This window comes from Pezoporus wallicus, unplaced genomic scaffold (assembly GCF_028554395.1).
Source record: "Pezoporus wallicus isolate ANWC-B61680 ecotype Strahan unplaced genomic scaffold, APGP_CSIRO_Pwel_v1 contig_3365, whole genome shotgun sequence".
Taxonomy (NCBI): Eukaryota; Metazoa; Chordata; class Aves; order Psittaciformes; family Psittacidae; genus Pezoporus; species Pezoporus wallicus.
Genome location: NW_026640883.1, coordinates 1283027 through 1308120, shown reverse-complemented (window position 1 = coordinate 1308120; position 25094 = coordinate 1283027). Strand labels below are relative to the sequence as shown.

The 25094-nt window shown below is 45.6% G+C and overlaps 1 protein-coding gene across 5 annotated transcripts in view; it reads left to right on the top strand.

Annotated features, from left to right (window-relative positions):
- NT5C2 (5'-nucleotidase, cytosolic II) overlaps positions 1–24412 on the top strand; it is a 65841-nt gene extending 41429 nt beyond the window's left edge. For all 5 annotated transcript variants that reach the window (XM_057421019.1, XM_057421020.1, XM_057421021.1 and 2 more), the window contains 15 exons: positions 10588–10705; positions 12057–12152; positions 13440–13531; positions 13721–13778; positions 15064–15157; positions 16139–16192; positions 17352–17435; positions 18348–18389; positions 19485–19592; positions 19941–20007; positions 20657–20827; positions 21511–21562; positions 21811–21871; positions 22402–22578; positions 22814–24412. In XM_057421019.1, the coding sequence (XP_057277002.1) occupies positions 10588–10705; positions 12057–12152; positions 13440–13531; positions 13721–13778; positions 15064–15157; positions 16139–16192; positions 17352–17435; positions 18348–18389; positions 19485–19592; positions 19941–20007; positions 20657–20827; positions 21511–21562; positions 21811–21871; positions 22402–22578; positions 22814–23071 (1532 nt within the window). In that variant the 3' untranslated portion in view covers positions 23072–24412. The remainder of the gene's footprint in view (positions 1–10587; positions 10706–12056; positions 12153–13439; positions 13532–13720; positions 13779–15063; positions 15158–16138; positions 16193–17351; positions 17436–18347; positions 18390–19484; positions 19593–19940; positions 20008–20656; positions 20828–21510; positions 21563–21810; positions 21872–22401; positions 22579–22813) is intronic.
- Positions 24413–25094: the final 682 nt, after the last annotated feature.

Genomic DNA, 25094 nt, shown 5'->3' with positions numbered 1-25094 from the left:
GGTGCTGGACTCCAATACAAATGTTCTAAAGAGGCTCTCCTGCTTAGATTAAGGGTTTGTCTTTAGTTTCATCATGATTTAAGGACTACAGGTTTTGAGGCCCTTTTGAGGAGATAGCAGTTTTGCTTCTTTCGAAGTTCTCTGGACAGTATAATTCTTTGTGTCATACAGAAATAGTACGGTGGCTAGAGAAGGGATTTGGTAGATGTGACAACAGTAGCATTCAGATTGTTCTAGCAAAAACCAGTGTGTGTATGAAGCCTCGACTATTGCACATCCGCTGTCTGCTTTTTTACATTTGCACATTTCCAGTTTAACAGGTGCAGATTTCAGAGGCTGGTTTAGCCATTAGTGTTTCCCAGCTAAAGGCAGATGGGGAAGCTAAATTGTTCCTAGTATGCTTTGAGCTGGATGTTTTTTCAAATACCAGTGTGGTGCTGAGTGGCTGCTGCCCGTGCCTTCTTTGTGTTGCTGCTCTTCCGAGGTCTGGAGCAGTGGGTTCTCAAATGTTGGCATTGGGAATGAGGAGTGGAGAAAGCATGTGTTGCTTGCTCCATCCCAGTAAATCACTGACTGACAAACTGCTAGTCTGCTGTCTGTGGATTCTTCAAGAATCAGTGTCAGATAGAAGCTGATGAAAGAACAAGTGTTCACAGTGTAAGGAAAGCTTCAAAAGCTGCTATATTCTGTTTTCTTGCTCTTAAAAACATGAGAATAACACCAAACTGGGTCAGGAGGCTGTTTGTACACCAACGGCCAGTTCTTGTTTTTGCCAGATGGATGGAAATATGGAGCTATTTTTCACTGTAATAGATCCCCTTATCTAGTAATCTTAATACCTCAACAGAAGTACTATTAAGTTGCAAATACCCTTGTGATGACACAAAAAGCTTACTCTGTAGGAGGAACCAAAGCTGAGAGTACGGAAGGCTTTAAGTCTGAGATCACATGTGTGCTATTGCTTTGTGAATGCCTTATTTTAGCATGCTACAGAAAAACTTATGTTTAAAGCTTATGTTTAAAACTTATGTATGTGGCTTATTGACAGCACGGGCACCTCTGCTACATACAAGCCCCGGTGCACACTGTTAAACAAATGTGTAGCTTTTGAGGCTCACTCTCTTAAGTGAATATGGAAAGAAATAAGAAGCTGGATCTGTTTGGACACTGGTACAGCTCAATATTGCCTGATATACAGTGTATAAATGGCTACTATACCTTTAAGTGATTTTCTTTTTAATTCTAGATGTTAGCAAATTATGTTTGAACACAAAGCCCATGCAACTATTTCTTCCCGGGTCGGAAGTCTTCATTGAAGAACTAAGCCCATGTTTTGGCACAGTAGTTTGTTTCCATGGAAATGCATGGATATTTCCAGTATGGGATTGTGACTCCTAGTGGGCTGTATCTGAGAAAGGTAAATTGGGAAGGCCACTTTTTAAGTACAAAAAAAAGATTTTCTTGTGTCAGGGAAACAGTAAAAAATTCCCATGAAGAAACAGGTGGCTGTGTAGTCATGTTTAAAATATTATTCCAGTGCAGAGGAATATCATGCCAACTATTTAAATAGACAAACTGAAGTTTCCTTGAAAAGCAGTGTCTGTCTGAATTGCTTTTCTCAACATGCAAAATGTGACCTCAGTGCTGCTGTTGTTACCTCAAGCCATGCATTTTTATTCAGCAGAAGAAATTTTTCTAACACTAAGCTCTGTTTTTCCAGCCTCTGAGGCACATCCAAACAGACCAAATCTTTGTCACATCAGAGGCAAGCAAAGTGCAGCAGCAGCAAGCTAAAAATATCTGGAATTTACCAATGAGAGCACTAATAAGCCTGCTTTGGGAAGAGTTAAAGCTGATGATACTTGACAACACTTGGTTTTAAAACAAGTGGAAACACAGCGCTAAAAACAACCTGAAGTGTAGACCCAGTGATTCGGAGCCAAGCTGGCCATACAATACTGTGTCAGTCCTTGAAGCAGCAACAAACCCTGTCTTTACAGATCCTTTTAGCATGCAGAGTGGGAGAACAGGACTTGATACAGTTCCAGGTTAGAGGTTTTAGAGCTGAGAGCTGTGCTGTGCACTTGGGGATGTTTGCAGGAACATTAGAGGTAAGGAATTTTCCATCACTCTTAGGCTGCAGAGTGGGTGCATAGCTTTATGCTTTATGGGCACTGCTGCAGATGGGGACTGCAGAGCCTTTGTGCTTCTCTGTAGGTGTGTGCTTGGTTTCCACTCAGAGCCCTGTATTGGGCATTGTCAGAAAAGGGTGCTGGGGAGCCACTGAAGCTGAGAACCAAAAGATTCAACCCTCTGATGATCAGTGACTCTTGCCTTGTTTCCTGTTATCAGATTTAGTGTCAAAAACATCTGTGGTTGCAAGAGGCTTAGTACAAGGTCTGGCTGTTCATGCACAGCAGAGAAGCGTGTGTGTTAAGCATACGAAAGTATACTGGGATGCACCTGGAGGTTTTGTCAAGGTCTTGTTTGCTGATTGCTACAAATACATAATTTCTAGTGAAATAGAAAGGGTGCATTAAATATTGAGGTGTGTTTGTCTTCCTGCACAGAGCACTTCTGTGTTTGAAAGGGTGTCTTTGGGTAAATATAAATTGTGATCAATGTGGCAGCAGTTTCTTCTCATTGCAGATTGAAAAATAGAGTGAATTCAAAGAAACAAAACATACTGCTGCTACCCATTTTATTTGTTTGGTACTATGATAACTCAATTTAAATATAGACTGAAATACTACAGTTCTGCTTTGCATAATACAGAGCATTTTTATTTATGGTCTAGTGGTTAAAATCAAAACCCAAGAGTCAAGAGACAGGGGTCTGTTCCTGGCTGTTTTTCAACTTGTTTTGACTGTAGACAAACACGATATGGTCACAGTTCAGCTGAGTCCATAAACAAATGGCAAGTCAGTGATTCACCACGTTCCTAATTGAAAGCATATGAGTTGTCCCGTGGGTTTCATTTGGGATTTCTTGTGGTTACAATTAGGCACGTTTACCACTTCGTCAGTTTGTTTACAGCACTGAACTCCCAGATGAGCACAGCACAAACGTGCACAACTCCATTGCCCTGCATGCAGGCAGGCACATAGCAGGCACGTGTTTACGTGGGCAGAGACGAACTGAAACCAGTGCTGTACGCAATCAGGGCTTCAAACAGGATCAGGGCTTTAAACAGGAGTGTCCAGTGAGGATGCTGTGAAGTGAAATGCCTGCAGAGGCTGTGGCAATTGAGGTAACACTTGATGGGTTTTTGGAAAGAGAAACGCAAGGCAAGGGGGGGTGGAGGTTTGCGCTCCCGGGATTGCCAAGCCAGCTGAACGTGTTAGTACAGAGGCTCCCACAGTACAGGTACCTCTGCAGGGTTTCCAGTTCTCATGGAAAAGAAAATCCTCTGCTGTATTTCCAGTGCAAAATGGCAGTACCCTGCCAGGCTGTGCAAGCCAGGGAGTGAGTCTGGGCTCCTGTCAGAGCTGAGCAGTGTGGCTCTGCTCTCAAAACTGAAGGGAAGCAACACCCAGGTGTGAAACTTAAACATGACATTTCAGATTCCTTTCTGTGTAAGTAATGAATTATTTTAACATAGAGGGCAGCACAGCTTGAAATGTTACTGTTTCCCTTTTGTTATGTTTCAGTGACAGCTCCTAACAACACTTTCCCTGACCCTGTACCACAGAAGCTGAAGTTGTTAGTATTCTATAGCATAGATCCTCTTCTTTTCTAATTATATATGAATTCTGGCATTGCTCTGTAATGGGTTATGAAGATAAGGGATACCTTTAAAGGAGGGTCAGATTACAGAGATCAGATAGCATTCTTTACTATGTGGTTACTTCTGGGGATCCTCAGACCTCTGGCCCTGAGACCAACTTTCCTCAAACTATGGCAGTATGTGAAATGCTTGCCTAACACCTACCAGTATGTTTGATGCTGTTGCTTCAATGTGGTTTATTTTTTCATGAAGTCCAGTGTCCAAAACACATCAAGGACTGGTCACTCTGTTTCTGTCTGGATTCTCAGCTGGAGTAGGAGGTTGGGTGATCAGAAGTGCCCGGGAATGCGTGTTTGGTGCTTCTGTGAAATAGAGTGTGGTTGGTTGTGGAGGGATGACCATCACAGATATCCTGGCGATAGCTGGCACTAAAATACCCAGCTCTGGGGCTATGTGCAGAGGAGATGTTGACAGAGTGAAGAGCTCTGGGGATAGATCTGTCCTATTTTGGAACTAGTCTAGGATCTCCTTTGATAGACATTGTTGAGGCAAGATACATAGGTACTTGTATTTTATAGGGGATGGGGTTTTAAAAGGGGATCTCAGTCCTCAAGGCTTTAACTAAGCACTTTTCATCAGCACAATATTGATATAAATGTATTTCTAATACGTACCTGCATTATTTATGCGTGGTGCAATTCAGAGCAGCACTTTGATCCATCTCTTTAAGTCAGGTTTCTGTAATTTCAGAAATGTATTTGCACAAGCTTAAGTATACATGTTGTGCCTGAGATGTATAATAATCTGGATACTAGCCACTCACCTGGCCATGTGCATTCCTAACTGCCTGATTTGCATGTCTCACTCACTGGGGAATAAGTAGAAACTGAAACAATCTGTTTCTAGTTATTTTACTTTCGTTTCTTCAAGACTTAACACAAAGTAACTGGACTGCATTTCCTGTGCTTCAGAGACAAGGCTAAACTGCTTGCATTATCTGTCCACCTTTTGGTTTATCTGTCTTTGTGTGACCTCTGGAGAACCCAGATAGCGGGTAACATTTCTGAAAATTGCATGTTTGTTAAAGCTTTTGCAACCCTTTGGAGGAGGTCATCACCTCTCGTTTGAGAAATGCTGATCTTATCTGAACACCTGAAAGTCAAAAGCCGGTTAGTTTCATCTCCCAACCAAAACCTTGTGGGTAGACCAAGGTGTTTCAATTCCCAAGAGACTGAGTGGCCAGGGCCAGATATGTGGGGGAAGGAGCCGAGCTGGTGTGTAGCCAAAGGATCAGAGCATGCGATGCACCAGCTGCAGAAAGCAGCTGCGCCTGTGAAGTCCCATGCCAATGCAAGGATGCTTATGGGGGCACTGTGAGCATTTTTTCCTGAGCTGCTTTTGGCTTCCAGCTAGGAGGGAAGGCAGGCAAGGAGCTGGCTGATGGAAGGTATGAAAATCCTCCAGGAGAGGCTTGGGTGTCAGAGGAGAGGACATTGGCTAAAGAGACTGAGTGACTTATGGGATAAAAACAGAGTTAGGGATGAATGACACTTCAGGTTACCATTTAGTAGTCCTCTCCCTGCCTCTCTCCCCATAGGAGTTGCTCACTCTGCGGGCTTCTGTTGTTATTGCGGCAAACTCCTGAGCTCATCTTTCCCTTCCTAAACTGGGGTGCTGGTGATGGGGAGCTGCTTCCTCAAAGCTGCGTCAGCATGTTGTCACTGTTCTCAATTCAGGGCTTTTACCAGCACCAAGCCCATAGTGGCCTGGAAATGAACTTGCTTGCAGGTACGCACTTCGAGGCAGCAAATACATCTCACAAAAGTAACATGGCTGAAGCAGCACAGGAAGGGGTGTTTATTTAACATTAGCTCCTGCTTCTCTCCTATGATCCATGACTAGCTTTTAAGAAGTGTCGACAAGCCCTGGGACAAACCATGTTACATCTTCAATGAGAAGCTGCCCTGCTTGAATATGAAATCTCTGTGTGTGGAGGAAGAGCAAGGAAAGAACGAGCAGCGCTTGAGGGGCTTTTCTCCAGCTTAAACAGAGCCATCACATGCACTACAGCCTTCCCTAGCTATTCATTTTGAAACAAAACAGGCTTTAAACATTTATTTTCAGCGAAGCCTTCCAGGAGGTCTGAATACTTCTGTGGATCCTTTTTGCAGCATCATTCCAACTCGTTCAGCTTTGTATTTAGAGCAAATTGGATATCAAAAGTTATTCCTGATTATGCTGTGCATACCTGTAAGTTGCAGCATAGGTCTAATCTTACTGTGTGTGCTTGCAAATCAGTGCACTGCAGTACAGTGCAGCACTCTGTGCGGGTTTGGTACCAGTTTATCCTGCAGTGCTTTGCACATCAGAGCATAAGCATGTTAAAGTACACAACAATTTAGATGTGCTACGTCAGACTGACCTGGTGTGCGAGCCACTCACTGGCAATGCCTTCGGATGTAGGGCAAAATTCTCTTCTCAGGTTCCCAGAGTACCTCGTGACTCAGTCTCCCCAGTCTCCTGCACTGACATGTGCAGGCATTTTGTAGCGTGAAAGAAAGTGAGTGCCCTGAAAGGGGTAATCTGTCACTGACTGAGGAATGGACAATAATGGCAAAGCCCAAGAAGAGCACGAGACCCTTTCTTGAACCAGTTGCTCTGCATCTGAGAGAAACTCAAAGGGTTTGTGTCACTTGGGCAGCATGCTTACAGCCTCTTCCTCCTAATTATCACTGAGCTGATGACCTAAGACTGCTTTGTGGATATGAGGACAGAATTTTGCCTGCAGGATGCACGATTACCAACTGTGCCTTCTATATAAATCAGTCGTAAGTGTATTTGGAATAGCTGCTAGGCCGGCTTCTGAGTTTACCAGAGGACAGAGCTCCAGCTCCACATGGCACAGAGCTGTTGCAGTTTTAAAATCAGTCTGATTTTTTTCTTTAACAGGGGAGCCCAGTGTAACTCCGTCAAGACTGGAGTGACACTCTGAATCTGCATCTGCCTCATGTGAGTTAAAATCCTGGCAGCAGCATTTTGCATAAGCTGGAGCCTCTGTAGAGATTTTTTTTTTTCCTTTTTTTTTCCTTTTTTTTTTTTTTTTTCCTTTTCAGGAAGGCTATAAAATTGTTACTGTGTCTTGGCAGCAAAGGTAAAAACAACCACACAAATGCATGAGAATTGCATACCTTACTGCACAACCCCTGCTCATTCCAGATCAGCTTCCCTCCTAGAATGTGTAAGGGATGCCTGCACTCATCACAGACCTGAAGGCTTGCAACGTTCACTCCTGGGGTACTGCTTTTTACCTTTCAATAGTATAATGTTAAGCCAAGTGATGGTATTAAGGGGAGGCTGAAATACTGTCAACTGGCTTCTCTGTTTTTTTAAGCCTTTGGTTGTTTTCTTTCCACCCCGGTTGCATAATCCATGAGCGCTGGGTGCCGTTTGCCCCATGCCACTGAAGCATTTGCCTGTGTTGAGACACAAACTATTAAAACAAGGTGGTCCTCTGGAGCTGGGAACTTGGCGTGGTGGCAGAGACATGGCATCAAATAGTACGAAAGGGAAAAGAAATCAGAGTAAGTTGTAGCATGTGCTTTGGTTTTACTGTCTTTGGGTAAGGATGCTTTGAAAATGGGTTTGTAGCACTGCCTCTTCACCTGTCACAGAGCTGGGGATGCTTGAAGACTGGGTCTTTCTCAGCTGTGTGAAAGAGCTGAGCATGGGAGACACTGAATGGCAAATACCTGAATTCATGGCATTGCCATGGCACACATATTGCCTCCAGTTGTGGTCTCAGCAGCCAGCTCTGATGGAGGGAGCTGTTCCAGGAGAGCTTAAAACTATTTTTCATCATGCAGCTGCAGAAAAAAATACCAATCTGTCTTCTCTACTCTCTTTCCTCATGGATGCCTGAAGTAAACAAGATATGAGAGAGAGCAACCAGCTCTGAGTACAATATTGAAATACATTTTTTCATCTAGTAATACATATAACTGGGACATTTTCCCTGAATGTGCTGCTGTAGTTGCAGCGGTGTTAGCCTGTTCATGCCTGATCTGAAGGAGGTAGATTGTTTGTTTGCCCAGAAGCTCATGTTACTGAAACAGGCATTTGCACATCTCATGAGAAATGTCAGTGAGTTGTGGCTCATAGCGACAGATGCAGCATGTGCTGTGGTGTAGAGTGCTGTCAAGGTGGGCTTGGTGAGCTCTCAGTCTGTTCCCAGCTGTGTGTCTAAAGGAAAAGTTTATCTTGAACAGTAAGTATGATGGTAACTGGAGAACAGTTATTGTCCCTTTCCAGTTTCCAGGAGGCCAGTTTCCTGTGTCGCTGTTTAGTTTGTGATTTTCCAGATACTGTGGAGTGGTAGAAAAGTAGGGAAGGGACCTGAGGCATGAGTGAGATAGAGGTTTAATTTAATTGAAAGAGACATGAAGGAAGCAAAATCTAGGGCTTGAGAAGTAAGAGGAATAGCTGTCCAGCCCTCACCCCCAAAACATTCAGATTAATCCTGTTGCAGTACTGCCTTAACAGAAACTTGGGATGATGAAGACTGAGGTTGATACATTCTTCACCCTTTCCTGCTGGTGCTTCAGCTTGTTTCCTGAAACTCAGAGAGTTAAAAGGAGGTCTGTAGTGATGAATCTAAGGCAGAGAGGGAAATAAAGAAAGGAAGAAATTGAGTGAGGGCATTTTGTGAGCAGCTGGCTTCATGTCCCTCCAGAGCCATTCTCTGCTGGAGTGTTAACAAGTTACATAGGTTGTCTAACAGAGAGCCCTACTGTTTCCCTGGAGAGGTTCTGCTGGAGCTGTTGATGAACCACTTCTGCTTGTCCAAAGGAAAGGCCAGTGTGCTCCTTGAGATTCCTTGTGTCTGGGCAGCATCATTATGGTTGTTGAGTTCAGAAAGAGCAGGATTTCCTTGGGCAAATGATTTGTTTGGGAGTGATGTTTTATGGATGAGTTGGTAACGTGGTCAAATTCTCAGGAAGCTAACAAGGAGAGTGCAGTAACTTCATGGACAGAGAGGGGGACTGGAGGCATAGCGGGGAGCTTTGCAGCACTTTCACCTTCCAAGTATATGCAGGTGTATTTATTACTGTTTTCCTTGGGAAGTGCCTTTACTATCCTGCATCAGAGGAATTCCTTTTTCCAGATGATGCTCTGCTGTCTCTCTCACAGTGTTTTTCATTGCCTAACTGCCTTTTGCTCCCTCCAACTCTAGCTCACTGCCTAGAATTGCCTTGTCAGTCACCGCTTTCTTCATTAGCTGTAGTTTCTGATTGCTTATTCCTGTCTATAGCTCAATCAACCCTTCCTTTCATAAAGGATGGAAAAGACTATGTGCATTGAATATTATATCATGTTTTTGATGTTTACCATTGGTATAATAATGCTTGAATTGAAATTGGTAACTTTTATTGATTTCAGTTACCTGTTTAAGAACACTGCAGTTTTGTTTATTACGTTTTTAATGGGGAAAATTAACTCTTAGTGTTTTGGTGCTTTTTAGATTGAGATACATGAGGCCCCTGTCACAGTTCCTGTCAACTGAGTCTTGACAGTCTCTTTCTTCTGTAGTCCTTTTCTTTTTAGTATTCTTATAGTATTTTATATATTTGATTTCTCCTCTCAAATTGAGTATTAAAGAGTATAAATATTGTGGTGATTACCTGGGCAGTACAGACAGTGTGTGTTAATATATATTGTGAGGTCCAGCGGTGTGCTATATCTGTATCAGGAAAAGCAGTCTGCCTTCTAACTAGCTTGGCTGTGTAACTTGCATATTTTTGGTTTTCACTTAGCTAAATATGAAGTATTCAAGTGCCTGAGACAGTTGGGCCATTGAACCCATGGTAACCCTTATGGCAGTCAAGGGTTGTATTTGACATTGTTACATCTTAAGATCAATGTAAGACAGAGACATGCAGCAAATGTAAAGATGCCATCAGAGAAACACAGTGATTTCTGTTTGTTATAGAAACGCAGTCATTTCCTTTCAGATGTTAATTTAATGATCTGATTAAGCAGTAACGTTTCCAGTACATGGGAATGTCATTTGAGAAGAAGACAGGCCTGATGGTAGTAATGACTTAGTTGAACAAGTCAATTTCTTTTGCATTGAGCTAAGGTGTGTGTCACTGATGAGCAGCTTCTCTGAAATGTAAGAATAGTAAGCTTGCTTAGAAGAGTAGCATTTTGATGCATAACAGTAACAGCAAACAGATTTTCACAGTACCATATGGTATTATTAACAAACAAATCGTAAGTTAACTTGACAGCTCTACCTTCAAGCTAATTTAGTCTGCAGCAAACATAAATTCCTCTGAGATGAAATCTGAAGACAATACTAAGCTCTGGGATTGTAGCCAGAGCAGTAACAGTATCACAGCAGTGATGAATTTCAGGCTTTCTAGCTATGAATACATGTTTTCCCCAGATTTATTGGTTTCTTCATCAGCTTTGCAAAAACACATCAAACCGAAACCAAGCAGGTGGAACAGGGAGCCTTCATGCATCTGCCTAACAGGACTGCAGGGAGAGGAGCTGCAGTTTGAAATACATTCTTCCTGATGCAGAGCTGTGATCGACTGATGGATATTTCATCTGGTGCACTCTGCTGCTGAAACCCGAACTGTGGCTCTGCTCGGCTGCAGTCCTGGAGCTTGAGCTAATTTCATTGTGGCTCCAGGCTGGGGGACCCAAAGCAGCAAGGGCAGGAGCGAAGAAGGGAACAGGGAACGTGTGATGTGGAGGAGGGAGGAGGGGAAACGGGTACATTACTTTTAATTGCCTTCTTGTTTAACCCCCTAGCTGTTTTCAAATTTTCTAACTGAAATCTCATCTTGGTACAGTGTATAAATCCCCTGAATACGAATCTCTTGGATTTGACCTGACCGTAGAAAGATTAGTTTCCATTGGATACCCTCATGAGCTGCTCAATTTTGTGTATGATCCTGCATTCCCTACCAGGTAAATGACTAACAGATACTGACCCAGCCTGCTCAAGGCCTGAATATTTATTCTGTAAAGTTCATAGGCAACACGTGAGGCCAGGTTTTCAGAGTTGTGCCTGTGAAGCCTGTGGTTGACCACAGATCATGGGGAAGGGAGCAAACTGCTCTGGTTTGTGGAAGGCTTTTGAACACATGAATCCATGCCAGCAAAGGAGTGTGCAAGAAAAGAGGCCTGCTGAAAACATGGTCCAGAAATAACTTTTTAAAGGAAAGACAGCAGAGACACAATTGGACTGGAAGTTAGATCAAAATCAAGGGGTGAAGGAACCGTTACTGTCCATCATGAGGCTTATAAGAATGCCTCAGAACATTTTTCTTTAATGAATTTAATTAATAGTGTCCTGGTGCATGAGACATCCTGAAAACTAAGCTAACAGTAAACAATAATAAAAGTGTAATCAATCCAGTTCACTGTCTACATCAATCAAACACCTAAAGCAAAGTGAATGGTGCCAAGTTACTAAATTCTTATATTTTGTCTTTTGGGAGAAGAGGTAAAAAGGACATTGCTTGTTTTAAGCAAGCCTTTTGATCTTACTCTGTGCCTTTAACTTGTTTCCACTTGTGCCTTTGCTGGATTTTTCTATTTTGGACTCCTTTGGATGTTCTTTAGAAGAGATGGACCATAGGGTCTGTTGGCTTGCTGTTCCAGTTTTCAGCCTAGCAGCCTCCTTCCTTCCATCCTCTTGGCACGTTTTTTCACCAGGACTGTTGCTGGGTGCACCCATGCCCATGACAAGACAGTAGCCCTTCACAAACCTGTGATGAAGACACCATTAAATCCACTGCCTTCATCCCAGGGTGGGAATAGAAGAGATATCTCTGTGGGAAGACTTCATTCTCCAGATGCAAACTACTAGATAAGTGAGACAGTGTTTTGCTGGAGTTGGAACCAGGAATGTCCAAAGCATTTTGTGCAATAGTTACATGTCCATGTCTGAAAAAGAGGAGAGAAATTCCTTTATCACACCTTGCTCTCCCTTGCAGCCCAGCAGGACTGTCAGGGAACCACAAACACAGGTGTCAGATTCGTGACCCTGTGGAAGAGGCCGGTGTCCTCTCTGGTATGTGCATAGCTAAGCCTCTGCCGGGTTAAATGGTTCTGTTTTCAAGTCTGTGGAGAGCAGATCAGCTGCACCTTTCGCCTGACAGCACAGGGCTCTTGTTGCTCACCTGCAGCCAGGTAAAAGGCACAGTAGAGACCACATCTGCATAGTAACAATAACTCTGTTTTATTCAGAGTGCCATTGAAATGGTCAATGCTTAATATGTTCGCTTCTTCATACCTTAAATCACTTTCTTAACAGAGGCCTGGTGTTCGATACTCACTACGGAAACCTGTTGAAAGTTGATGCCTATGGGAACCTCCTAGTGTGTGCACATGGCTTTAATTTCCTCAGAGGGTGAGTGCTGATTCTTGGCTGTTCTTTTGACTTAATATATGCCCTTTTTTGTCACTGATCCTCAGGGTGCCCATTGTAGAAGGAGTCACGGGGACTCTGCTAAAAGCAGATGCTGTATTGGTGTTCCTACAGCTCCAGGATTGACTGGGGATGCATTGAGGGTCCCAGACATAGCAACAGCCCAAGGTGTTTGTAGAGGAGATGTCTGTACCAGCACAGGCACATCTCTGGTGTGCTGGGACTAGAAGGAAGTGTGCTGTGGGGAGGGGTTGATGGGATAATCCAGGACTGTTCACCTGTCATCAGCTGGTCAGTTAAGACAGAGCCATTGTATGCGGGCTGCTGGGAGCAGAAGTGACCTGTGCCCCATGAGACTGTCATCTCCACAGCCATTGCTGAGAAAGTTCAAGGGCCTGAGCTTGCTTGGGGAAGGAACAAGGTTATTCTACCCCTTTGTGTTTCTGACCTTTGAGGGTGTCAGAAGTGAGGCATTGTCTGCCATTTCCTGCAGCCTTCCCTGGCTGCTTGTGTTTCTCCTGCCCTAGAAAAGGTGCTTTAGGGAGCAGGGGGGACCTCAGTGCTACATGCCTGATGGGTCCCACCAAATCCTTTCGTATCGCTGTTGTGAGAGTGGATGGATGGAAGGCAAGCACAGGCCAGCCCCAAGGCGACAAACCTTGTCATTGAAGGCCCGTAAGTCACTGTGTCACAAAGCTAAACTTCAGGAAAAGTTTTTGTCTTTGCACTCGGGTTTCTGTTTGAGTCACAGTGATCTTCAGAAGCTCCAGAAATGAAGGAAACTAGAATAATTAAATGACTTTAGTCATTGCCACCCTGCTGATTAATTGCAGAGGGCCCCAGGCAAGCCTCCTGCAGCACAGCCCTGCACTCCCCTGCTGAAAGCTGCTCCAGGGAGTGTAAAGCAACACATGGAAAGTGGGGGAAAGTTTAAGATAAGCAAACAATGAAAGTGCAGATGATTGAAGGCATCCTCATAGCCAGCAGCATGGGGCTTAAGGTGGAGTTGTGGACTCTCGACCACTCAGTTTCCCTGTGTGGGCTCTGCTTAGTTTGCTGACTCAGCAACGAGGGCTTTGTGCCTTGCTCTGCCTGAGCCAGCACAGTGGGTGCAGTTTTGCTCTTGCACTGCTAATGCATGTGGGAAAGTTGGGTGTCGATTAAAGCACAACAGCCTCTAGTTAAGGGACCCTGCTATTTTGCAGGTCAGCACATTTTATCCTCATTATTTCTTGTGGTTTCATTCTTCTCCACCTTATCTATTCTCAGGCCTGAGACACGGGATCAATATCCAAATAAATTTATCCAGAGGGATGACACAGATAGGTTTTACATTCTGAATACGTTATTCAACCTACCAGGTGAGTCTGATGCGAGCCAATGCAGGTCTGTTTCTGTGCTTTTGAAACCAAAAAAGCTTTGCTAATGACATGCTCTACATATCTGTTTATTTCTTTTACATGAACTTTCTTTTTTTGGGCACAGGGCCTAAAGTTAGCTGACTGTATGATGTTATCCTTGTCTTAAAACTGTGCTTTGTTTCTTTGCAGAGACCTACCTATTGGCTTGCCTAGTGGATTTCTTTACTAACTGTGACCGGTACACTAGGTATGTATTCCCTCTGGTTTGAGGTGCTGATGGTATTGTTATTATAAAGAGCAATTCAGTACAGATGGAGCTGTTCTTAATTTCAGTGGAGGCCCCTCAAGTGGTTTTGGTGGGTAAAAGTTCATTCCTCTTATTCTTTTGACATGAAGAGAATTCAGTGGTGACAAGATGATCTGTGTGTACAGCAGACTGGTTATGAGGGTTTCTTTCACAGCATATATCAATATCACCATGCTGACTAACACTGGTGTTTGGGCCAGCTTATTAAGACCACACATGTATTACAGGGTGATTACAGGCACCAGACAGCTCATTTTGAACCTGTGACCACTGGAGCCATGTTTGAACTGGTAACTGAAAGGCTAGATTTCCTTAGTCTGTTACCACAAGTCCCTCATGTCATAACTGAGGACTTTAAGGTGAAATGCTCAGGCACATTGTGCTGTAAAAAGCTGTTTGTGCAACATGAGTGTTTACCTTGTTTTCAAATAGGTGTAAGCATAAAAACAAGTTGTGGTTTGAACTGGCAAACGTGAATGTTGGTGTGCTTCTGACTCATGTGATGGGTCATCTTTGCATATTATGTGAGTGGAAGGCAAAGGGATTTTAATGGGATTTTACCTGGGAGCAGAGGAACTGCTTATGCCCACAATCCATCAGGTGAAGTATCCTTCTTCATCACAGACATGATGAGTGCTGTCATAATACATACAGCTCTGTTTAATCCTCCTTGATTTCTTCTGATGCAGACTCTCATGGATGTCTCAAAGATACGTCCACAGTATCTTGTAGAGAAAGTTTCTTATGTTAACTCTATCCAACACAGAAGTAGTTCCTTCCTCTCAGCAGTGATTATTAAATTTGGTTGATTTTCCTGGTACCTCCTTATTTAATGTTGGAAAGAAGGACTGCTTACTTTCTCAGTACCATTTATCTTTTGTAAAATGCTGCAAACTGTCCAGCCCCAGTCTTTCCTTCTTGTAATGCTGTGGTGGAGAAAGAAGAGTTGCAGGTCACGGAAAAGCTGTACTACTGCTATGGAGGCACAGGCCCCTAGTTAGAAACTTACGTACTCTCCATTTCAAGCAAATGTTCTTGTGTAACATGCAGATCCTGTTAAACTCTTCTAGCCTCTTTTCAAGACTGAGCTGCAGTAAATTAATAAACAAGAATCCATTATGGTAAGATGAAAACACAGGCTCCAAACAACATTTGGACTGTCTCTCTCCTTGATGTCTTTCTTACCTGCTGTGATTGACCACTAAAATCTGTTTTCTCCTCACAGCTGTGAAACAGGGTTTAAAGATGGAGACCTCTTCATGTCCTTCAGGAGTATGTTCCAGGATGTCAGAGATGCTGTTGACTGGGTTCATTACAAGGTGATTGTGAGAACTCATTGAGATGTCTGTAGTTGTAACTGAGTTAGAGGGACTGGTTTATAGATCATGAGTTAAGTTATTCCCCTTTTGGGCAAGAGCCCTGCTTTGCCGCCTAGTGAGCAAATAATAAATTGCAGTTGTATATAAGTCAAGATCTTGACTGCCCTCCTTGTACTGGAACATTTCTGTCTTGGCTTCCTATTCCTTTTTATTCTGTCCAGGTTCCATTTCTGCACTGTAATTAATGGGGTTTAGAACTAAAAGTCCACAACTTGTACTTTGTCTTAATGATTAAAATGGCATTTTACTGTAAGTGGTTTACATTGGTACTATCTTATATTATCTGAAAAGTACCTGCATTAAACAGAAATACATCAACTCTTCTCTATTTAGAAAGGAGGGGCAGTTCATCTTTTCACACTTATGTGCAAATTCAGAATCTAATTATGTGAGTATTAACATCTGGTTGAAGACCTGATTTTCATGTTCTTCCTCATTCAAGAGGTCTATTGGGGTGGGATGGAGAACCATCACAGGAGAACTCTGCTCACAGTTGTACTTGTGGTGGTCCTTTTATCCATGCAGAAGTCAGGAATCTATTTTTCTTTCCTTATGCAGTGTTATGTGATACATGTTGGAGTTGGCCTTTCAGTAAAGCATTATGGTCAGTGTTGGAGACAGGTCGTTGACTGTCTTGTTTGGTATGGCAAATCTATTTTTTGTTTGTTTCTATTGTATTCCCTTCTGAAAGGGTTAAAATGCTGTTGAAGTGGATTATTTACCATGGTGAGGGAATCGAAGGATCACAGAGTTTGTGATGGTCCCTGCTACTCAAAGCCTCTCATCTCTAGAGTCACTGGTTCAGATTCGCCCTGGTTTGTACTTTCACAGCATTTTAAAGTGTGAAAGTTGGCATTACTTTGATGTCTCTTACGTCATAAGTTTCCATTACCTCACTGGGTTCTGTTGTTTCTATTTCAGGGATCACTTAAGGAAAAGACCCTTGAGAATCTGGAAAAGTATGTGGTGAAAGATGTAAGTGTGAAGTTACTTTATGTGTGCTATATGACGTTCTGTAGTGAGTAAGCCGGCAAGATATAAACATGCTGATTTGCTTTACTGCATCACAAAACAGATAACACTGTGATTTCTATTGTAATAACCAAAGACAAAGTGGAAAGTTCGGACGCAGCCTTTATTCTGAGCCAGTGATCCGCATGATTTCGTATTCACGTGCATGTTTACATAAAATATAAAAACCAGAGGAAATGTTTACATGGGACACAGGTGAATACACTGGTAGGGCTCATGTTGGTTCTTTTGATGGTGTGCTCCCGGCCCATGTTTTCTCTGCCCAAGCAGACCTCTTTTTTAAAAAGGAATGATAAGCATCTTTTTAGACAGAGGTATTCCTTAGCCATCCAAATAAATGATACATGTCTTTAACCATAAGAGACTGAGGAAGAGCTCCTGAAAGAGTCACCAATATCCAGTCTCTTGATAGCCCCAAAAATGTGTGTACAGCACATCAAATTGAGCAAGCTCCAGTGGTTCCCTTACTTTTGCCCTCTCAAGGCCCCTCTGGACCACTTAGAGTGTAATTATTCTCTTGTTTAGATGAGCTACAGGGTGGAGTATCACTTTAAAGCAGTTCAGCTTGTTTCTAGTTACGTGCCTGCAGAATTCTTAGGAAAGCGTTCTGTGAGGTAATCAGCTACTCTGGCAATGAACTGAGATTTATGATTCAATAAAAATAGCCCCAGGAATAAATTCTCCCTAATTTGAGGCTGGAATTATAATGCACTCCAACTTGTGGCTCGTGTGCGCTCAGATTTCACCTGCCTCTGGGCCCATTTCGGGAACAGACTTGGAGCTGGAGGAGCTGCTCCAGCATGCCTGGCATGAAGCAGATCGATGGGAGCAGCACAGGGTGCCTGGCACTGTGGTTGGCAAAGGCACCACAACCCTGCTGAGCCTTTTTGTCTTGCCTTTCTCCCCTGGGCTATGCTCTGGAGGGGTGTTATCTGGATGGACCAGCAGCTTTCTTGGCTCTGGCCAGTACAAAACATGTGAGTTTGCTTGATTGTTTGTTTGATTAGCTTTGTTTTGTCTGGTGGGATCATAGTTCAGAGTGTTTTCCCGTGATGAATCTCTGTAACTTTTGTATGTGATTTGTATGTCTCTTGGCTTTCAGGGGAAGCTGCCACTGCTGCTCAGCCGCATGAATGAAGTTGGGAAGGTGTTTCTTGTCACAAACAGTGACTATAAATACACAGATGTAAGTGCTGCTTGAATTGTTGTGTTGGTATATAATGCGAAAGTCAGCCAGTCACTTGTATGGATTTTGGTAGGACATCTTCTGGTGGAGAAACAGTGTTTTCTAAACTAGGTGCAAAATGTTTTAGTGGTGAATGCATATTAGGTCTTGAGTCATCTTTCTGTAGTCCTGGTTCTGCTACTGACCTAGTATGGGCCTGGCTTAAGTCCCTCTGTGCCTCACTCAGTTCCTCAGCAATGAAAAGGCTGAAAGTGATGCTAATTTTAGATTTCAGAATCCTTTCTGAACTATTTCCTTTTCAAGTGAGATAGTGTGAGGTCACTGGATGAGGTGACCTCAGGTCACCAAAGCCATGGGCCTAGAATCATAGAATCAACTAGGTTGGAAAAGACCTTTAAGGTTACACCAAGTCCAACCTTTACCCCAGCACTGCCAAGTCCACCACTAAACCATGTCACTGAGGGCCTTATCTACACAGTTTGTGAACACTTCCAGGGATGGTGATCCCACCACTGCCCTGGGCAGCCTGTGCCAGTGCCTGACCACCCTTTTGGTGAAGAAACTTCCCTAAACTCCTATCTAAACCTCCCCTGGTGCAGCTTGAGGCCTGGAGAGGTCTAAGAGCCAGAGAGGGCTGTCTGCTGTGCTGTAGCAATAAGTGTTTACTCCAACTCCAGGTACATATCAGGATGTTGCAACATTGCTAATGCAAAGATTTGTATGATGTTCTAAAGTATGACAAAAATACCTGAAGCAGTGTGCAGATTTCTGAGGCAAATGTGTTCTTTGATTGTAAAAATTACTGGGTTAATTCCTGTCTCTTGAAAGTCCATCCATTCATTTTTGCTTTTATAAACTAGATAAATGTAAGTTTAAAAACACATCTTTGAATACTTTCTTTCTGTCTTTCAGAAAATTATGACTTACTTGTTTGACTTTCCACATGGACCAAAGGTATGTGATTTCTGGACTGCAGTTCCAATAGAAGCTGATGTGCCTAATTATCTGTGTAGCTGGAAAGCATTTTAATCCTGCTTCATCAACCGTGTGGGATTAGTTGCTTTAATCTGGTTAAAATACACTAGCTGGTTTGTGTCCTATTTGAATGGGATCAAAGCAAATACAATATAACAAAGAGAAAAGAGGCATTATCTGGTCTCAAACGATAATCTGTGTTAATGATAACATTATTTTAGTGATAACACAGTTTAACTGTGGCATTTTGCAGCCAGGTTTCTCAGAAATCTTGCACAATGCAGCAGAAACATTGAAGTGCCTTGACTATGGTAACTACAGAAATTCTAGTCATGCCTTTTCTAGTTTTCTGAGTTTACAGCTCAGCCCTGCAACTTTTGGAGAGCAGTTTATGAGCTGAGTTTATACTGCTGCTTCAGTCTGTCAGTGTGAGGCTCTCTCACATGCAAAAGATGTGTTTTCACGCTGTGCTTTAAAGGTAGAAGGTGGCCAAGGGAGAAATGCTCAGAACATGAGAAACCACCACAACTGATAGATCAAAAAACCCCTTGCTGCAGTCTTGATCTCCAAAAGACTGGAAACGTGGAGCAGAAAGGGCTTATGAATGCAGTGTCCTTTGGGGAGGGCTGTGATTCAAAGCCATGCCCTGTAAAATAAGAGTCCAGGCATTTTCCCACCCTTTGGCAAATGTACCAGCATGGCCTTGTAAGGCTGAAGCGTGAAGCTGCATGTGCTTGGATCTACGCAGGATTTCACCTTGAGAAACAGGGGCAGCAGTGTCATTTACAGCATCTCTTTACACAACAGCTGTGCTGGAACATGGCTGTTCAGTGCAGTTCTCCAGCTTCACATCATGTCCTCAGTCCTCACTGCTAGGCTCGGTTGAGATGGGTTTGCTGTGAAAGGGGACTGCTTTAGGAGATGGTACTGGCAACCCAGCATTGTAGTACAGGAGGCACGAGCTAGGGGATTCTGATGGACCAGCAATGTCACCAGGTTATGGACAATGGGATTCCACTTAAACTCCCTGTGGTTGATTGTTGTGCCTGTGGGGTTTGTTTTTTGCCTTTGCAGCCTGGGAGTGCCCATCGGCCGTGGCAGTCCTACTTCGACCTGATCCTGGTGGATGCACGAAAACCCCTCTTCTTTGGGGAAGGCACTGTGTTGCGGCAGGTGGACACGGTGAGTGGCAGGTGGAGGGTACCTCTACAGTTGGAAAGGCTCATGCACGTCCTATGTGGCATCTCTTAGTGAGAACAGGCAGCAGAGTGTTTAGATAGGACCTGCCCCAGAGATGGTGGGCTGGCTTCTCCCCTTAGTGTTTCCTGAGCAACCCCATCACATGGGGCACAGCAGAGCTCAAGGATTTCCAGCCTTCCTTAAGGTACTACAGATGGCAATAGGAAAAGAATGTAGAAAGCTATGTTTAGGCTGCCTGGGAGTGAGAGAGACAAAGAGTAGAGTATCAATAGGGCAGAACAGATCCAGACCATCAGCTGTGCTGTACTAACAAAATGTCTCCTTCCTTAGGTGACTGGAAAGCTGAAGATTGGTACCTACACTGGCCCACTGCAGCATGGCATTGTGTACTCAGGAGGTGAGGCAAGAGCCCTTCTTATTCTGTGGAGTGTCTCTGATGTGCTCTTGTGGCCTTCAACCACTCTGGCTGTGAGAGTACTTGTGCCAGGCACTGGGCACATCATAATGTGCCCTCTGCACCCTGTGCCAGAAGCCCTCCGACATCACTGCTGCACAGTGGCAGGGAAGAATGGACACATTCCTCCCCATATGCCCTGTTCTTCCTTGCCAGGGAGGGTCTGGGAAACACCAGTGCAGAGCTTCTGGTGGAGGGGGAGCTGCAGCTGGCCCAGTGCAATGTTTCCAGCTGTACTTAAGATGCTGCCACCAGTGTGACCAAGCTTAGAGGGTCCCCTGAGCCAGGGGAGGGCAGCAGGTGGATATACAGGGCTGCCTATGATGAACCCTCCATTCCTGGGGTGGGAAGCAGTATGGTCCCTCTGCGGCTGCCATTCATGGGGGGCTGTGCGTGGGCAAAGCTGCTCCTGGGAGAACTTTGTGGTGGGTGGGCAATGCCCTGTGCTGCCACAGCCAAGCAGGGCTGCTACGTTTAGCAGTGGAGGTTTATGGGAGGAAAACACCCATGCTCTGTTCCTAAACCTGGCCCTCTGAAATGAGACACGTTTCCTTTTGGCTTCGTGTTCTGAGCCATGCCATTCATCTCTCAGGCTCTTCAGACACAGTCTGCGACCTGCTGGGGGCCAAAGGGAAGGATATCTTGTACATTGGAGACCATATCTTTGGAGACATCCTCAAATCCAAGAAGCGCCAGGGCTGGAGGACCTTCCTGGTGATCCCTGAGCTGGCACAGGAGCTGCACGTCTGGACAGACAAAAGTGGTAAGTGGAAGCCCCAGGCCAGGCTTTGTTCTTGCTTGCCTGGTGCTGTACCCCTGAGATCACCAGGGCATAAGTGTGCAAGGGGAAAGATCACCCTGGCTTGCAGCTTCTCCTTTTGACCCTTTTTCTCTGGGTCTGGGTGTTGGAGGCAGGAGCTGGGGCAGCTCTCCGTGGGCTGGCCCTGGGGTCCCAGGCCTTTCCTGTTCTCTTTCCCAGGCCACTTGAATGTGATCAGCCAAGTGCTGACTTGGCCAGGGAGAAGCTGGAGCTGGGTGGGGTTGAGTTGTTCCTCATCCATAACCCTGGAGCCATGGCTCCCCTGCTGCCTAAGTGCTGTGTGTTTCCCATCCTCCAGCACTACTGCTTTTGTCCCAGGTCTGCCATTTGGTGTGTAACTAGGTCTGGGGATTATGACAGTTGCATATTTATTGACAGTTGCTGGTCAAAAGGTTTTGGCGAGAGCTGCAAAGGTTCAGCCTCAAAACCAAAAGGAGCACCCAGAAACCAAGCCCAAAGCTCTGCCAGTGGCACAAAGTGTGATTGAACCCTATCCCTGCACAGTACCATGAGATGCCATGCTCCTTGATGCAGTGCCCCTCCACCGCCCTGCAAGGTGTTTGCTTTCAGCCGTTTTCATTTCAACAGTTTTAACCCTTTTCCCCTTTCTTTTCTGAATTTTCCAGCCCTTTTTGAAGAGCTGCAGAGTCTGGACATCTTCTTGGCCGAGTTGTACAAGTGAGTGTTTAACAGTGACAACCTTCCTGCTGCCTCTCCCAGCCTAGTGACAGCTATCAAGCAGCTCTGACGAAACCCTGGGGTTGGGTTAGCAGCACTGCTGCCGGAGCTTTGACTTAGGCCTGGGCTCTGCCCATGAGACCAACCTTCCCCTCCAGACCAGCCTCCCTCCCCTGAGCCCCCATTCCACAGCATCTGGTTCTGAAAGGCTTTTCACACCATGTATTTACCTTCTCGCCTGTAACTAGGCATCTGGACAGTAGCAGCAATGAACGCCCCGACATCAGCTCCATCCAGAGACGCATTAAGGTACCAATCATCAAAATCCCTTTTCATCCTTTTGGATCCCAAAGGGCTTGACAACCCAACCCCACTGCTCAGCCCTGAAATGCTTTGCTCTGCCTTTGGGTGGGCACAGCAGGCTTGGCAAAGCCATTTTGTCTTTGTGGACGCAAACAGAGGAGCTTCTAAGCTCACTGTGGCACTCCTGAAAGGCAGCCTGGTCTGGAATAGGGTCTCCTCCCTCCTGCACGCAGCAGCACTGACTGCTGGTGCTCACTGCCACACACATGCTTGGAGGGGCTTTAGCCTCTGGTTCAGCCAGCCCTGGGGTGCCAGCCTGGGGCAGGTGCTGGCCCTGAGCCTGCTGTTGCCTTCCCCTCTGTTAGCTGGGACTCGGCTGTGCTCTGATCCCATGGGATACGAGCACAGAAAGCTTTGCTGCAGATCCTTGCAGATCTCCTGTAGCCCCCAGCCCTCGGTGTGCTTCACTTTGGTGTTATTGTGGCTCCGCGCTGCCGCCTGCCCAGCCCAGGATCTGACCTGCCCTTTGCTTGTAGAAAGTGACCCACGACATGGACATGTGCTACGGGATGATGGGGAGCCTCTTCCGCAGCGGCTCTCGGCAGACCCTGTTTGCCAGCCAAGTGATGCGCTACGCTGATCTCTATGCAGCCTCCTTCATCAACCTCCTCTACTACCCCTTCAGCTACCTCTTCAGAGCCGCCCATGTCCTGGTGAGTTGCAGATCCTGGGGAGGTGGTCAGGGCTCCCAAAGGTGCCTGTGGTTGAGTTTATTAACACTTCCAGAAGCTCCAAGCACCAGGAATGGCACCTTGGAGGGTTGGGGCGTGTTTGAGGCACCGCAGGCCAAAGAGTCACCTTCTGGGGCTTGCTCTCCCTCTGTCTCAGGGAGATCTCCTGGAGCTGGGACACCCTTTGTCATCTCCTCTCTGTCTCTTCCACGTGTAGATGCCACACGAGTCCACGGTGGAGCACACGCACGTTGACATCAATGAGAAGGAGTCACCGATGGCCACGCGCAATCGCACCTCAGTGGATTTTAAAGATTCTGACTACAAGCGGCATCAACTGACCCGCTCCATCAGCGAGATCAAACCGCCCAACCTCTTCCCCCAGGCACCTCAGGAAATCACGCATTGCCACGACGAGGATGACGATGAGGAAGAGGAAGAGGAGGAAGAAGAGGAGGAAGAGGAAGAAGAATAAGAAGGAAAAAGCAAAGCGTCTCTGAAGACAGACCATGACTCTAGCAGTGATCAGGAGCGGATTCCTTTGTTGGGGCCCTTGGGGTGATGGGTTGGGGGGGGTGTGATTCTTGCAAAGGCACATTTTGGAAGTGTCCAGATACTTTTAACAAATCAACACTAATTAGGAGGAGACCCTTGTTTTCAGTTTTGCAGACGGTTTAAAAAGCTGTTGGGTTCTGCCTGGGTGGTGCATTCAGATGGGACTGCCCGCCTGGGCTGTCATGCTGCTCCCATTACATTAGGGATGCTGCATGTTTCTCCCTTTCCCATGGTGTGTTTCATCTGATCCTCATTTGAACGGTGTCCTGTGAACGGTTTTTGGCTTTTGTTACATTCTCTGTGGAGAAGGAAGGGATGTGCTGGGCCCTGCAGGAGATAAAATGATCCAAATCCTCCTGCCGTTTGGGTTGCTGCCCTTTCAACCCTCTGCTTCTGGGTTACAAACTGCCCCTCCCCGTGTTAGCCAGGGTGTTGCTGTGGTTTCCAGCACTCAGTTTACCTTCTGCTTGGTGTGAGTTTCTGTGTGTCAGTGGCTTGATTCCTCCGTCTGTCACAGATGGCGGTGGGATTCCAGCTCTTGCATATCTGCAGCTGTACACGTTTCGGCTTGTAGATGCTTGTTATCCTCTCCCAGTGTTCCAAACTCTTTCATCATCAGCATGTGATGCATGTTTTCCAACACATTTCTCCAACAGCTGAGCCGCACGCTGTGTTCTCAACTCCTGTAGTTTCAGCAGTAATTATTAACCCAGGAGCTTGAAGCCACTGCTGTAGCATTACATTAGTCTGTTTTCCTATTGCTTATTACTGACCTTTCTGTCTGCTGAGCTTTAACAAAGTGAAGCATCCCAAAGGCAAACCCAGCCACCACCTGGAGCGAAAGGGCCTGTTATTCCAGGGTGTCTGCCCTAAACTAGGGAACAGCACATGCCACAGGGCCAGCCCCGCATGGGAACTGGGAAGCTCCAGCCCTGCTGGCAAATGCCCTTGTCTTTGGCCTGGAGCAAACAGAGCCTCATTGCAGGCTGCAGTGGCCAAGGAGGGTGATGGCTGCAGGGTTTGGCATGGTCCTTGTGCTGGAATTCACCCTGGGGAAGGCACAGGGCTGCACCCAGCCAGACAACAGCACCCTGTGCTTTTCCTCCATGTCATGGAGCAGCCTCCCTTACTCCCCCCGTGCCGTTCGCTGTGAAGGGATTACAATGAGGGCCCTCTTGTAGTTAATTCGACTGTTGTTTCAGTTTCATAAACTCACTGAATTTTGGTTTTCCATTTTAAAGTACCTTAGGAGACAATAAAACCAGAAAAACCACACCACCACCATGGAGCAGGAAATGCTGCTGCTGGAGGGGCACTTGTTCAAGTCAATAAATGATGTTTTTAGAAATGCCTGGCACTTTCTGACGTGTTGATGAGGTAATGAGGGTGGTGCTGGAGGTGACAGGGACAGCCAAGACTGGTCTGTGGGGATCCCAGCGGGATGGGTGGCTGAGGAAGAGGGAAGGATCTGCAGGAACTGTATGTGTGAAGCACTGCTGAGCAGTGGCTATGGGCCTGGCTTTAAGGGCTTGTCTGATCCCCAGGTGGGCAGGAAGCAATGGGGGGGGGTCAGGAGGCTTTTGTTATCCCCATCACCTTCACCTGGAAGGCACCAGGAGACAGAGAAACATTTTGGCCTGGATTTAGAGTGAGGAGGGACTTTTCCATGTAGGGAAGGGCAACCCCCTCCCACCCTGCCACTGCCTTCAGCATTGCCCCATTCCAGGGCTGGTTCCCTCATGGCCCACACTCATCAGGGGCTGCAACATAGTTGAACAGGGCAAAATCCCCTGGGAAGGCCAGTGCAGCCGCAGCAATGGCACTGACTGACCCAGCCAAAGGCTCTGTCCACCCTGTACCCACCAGGACATGGACAGCCCTGGGGCCAGAACACTGCTGCGCTCAGCCTTCGCCTGTGACCAAACCCCTCATATGAACCAAAC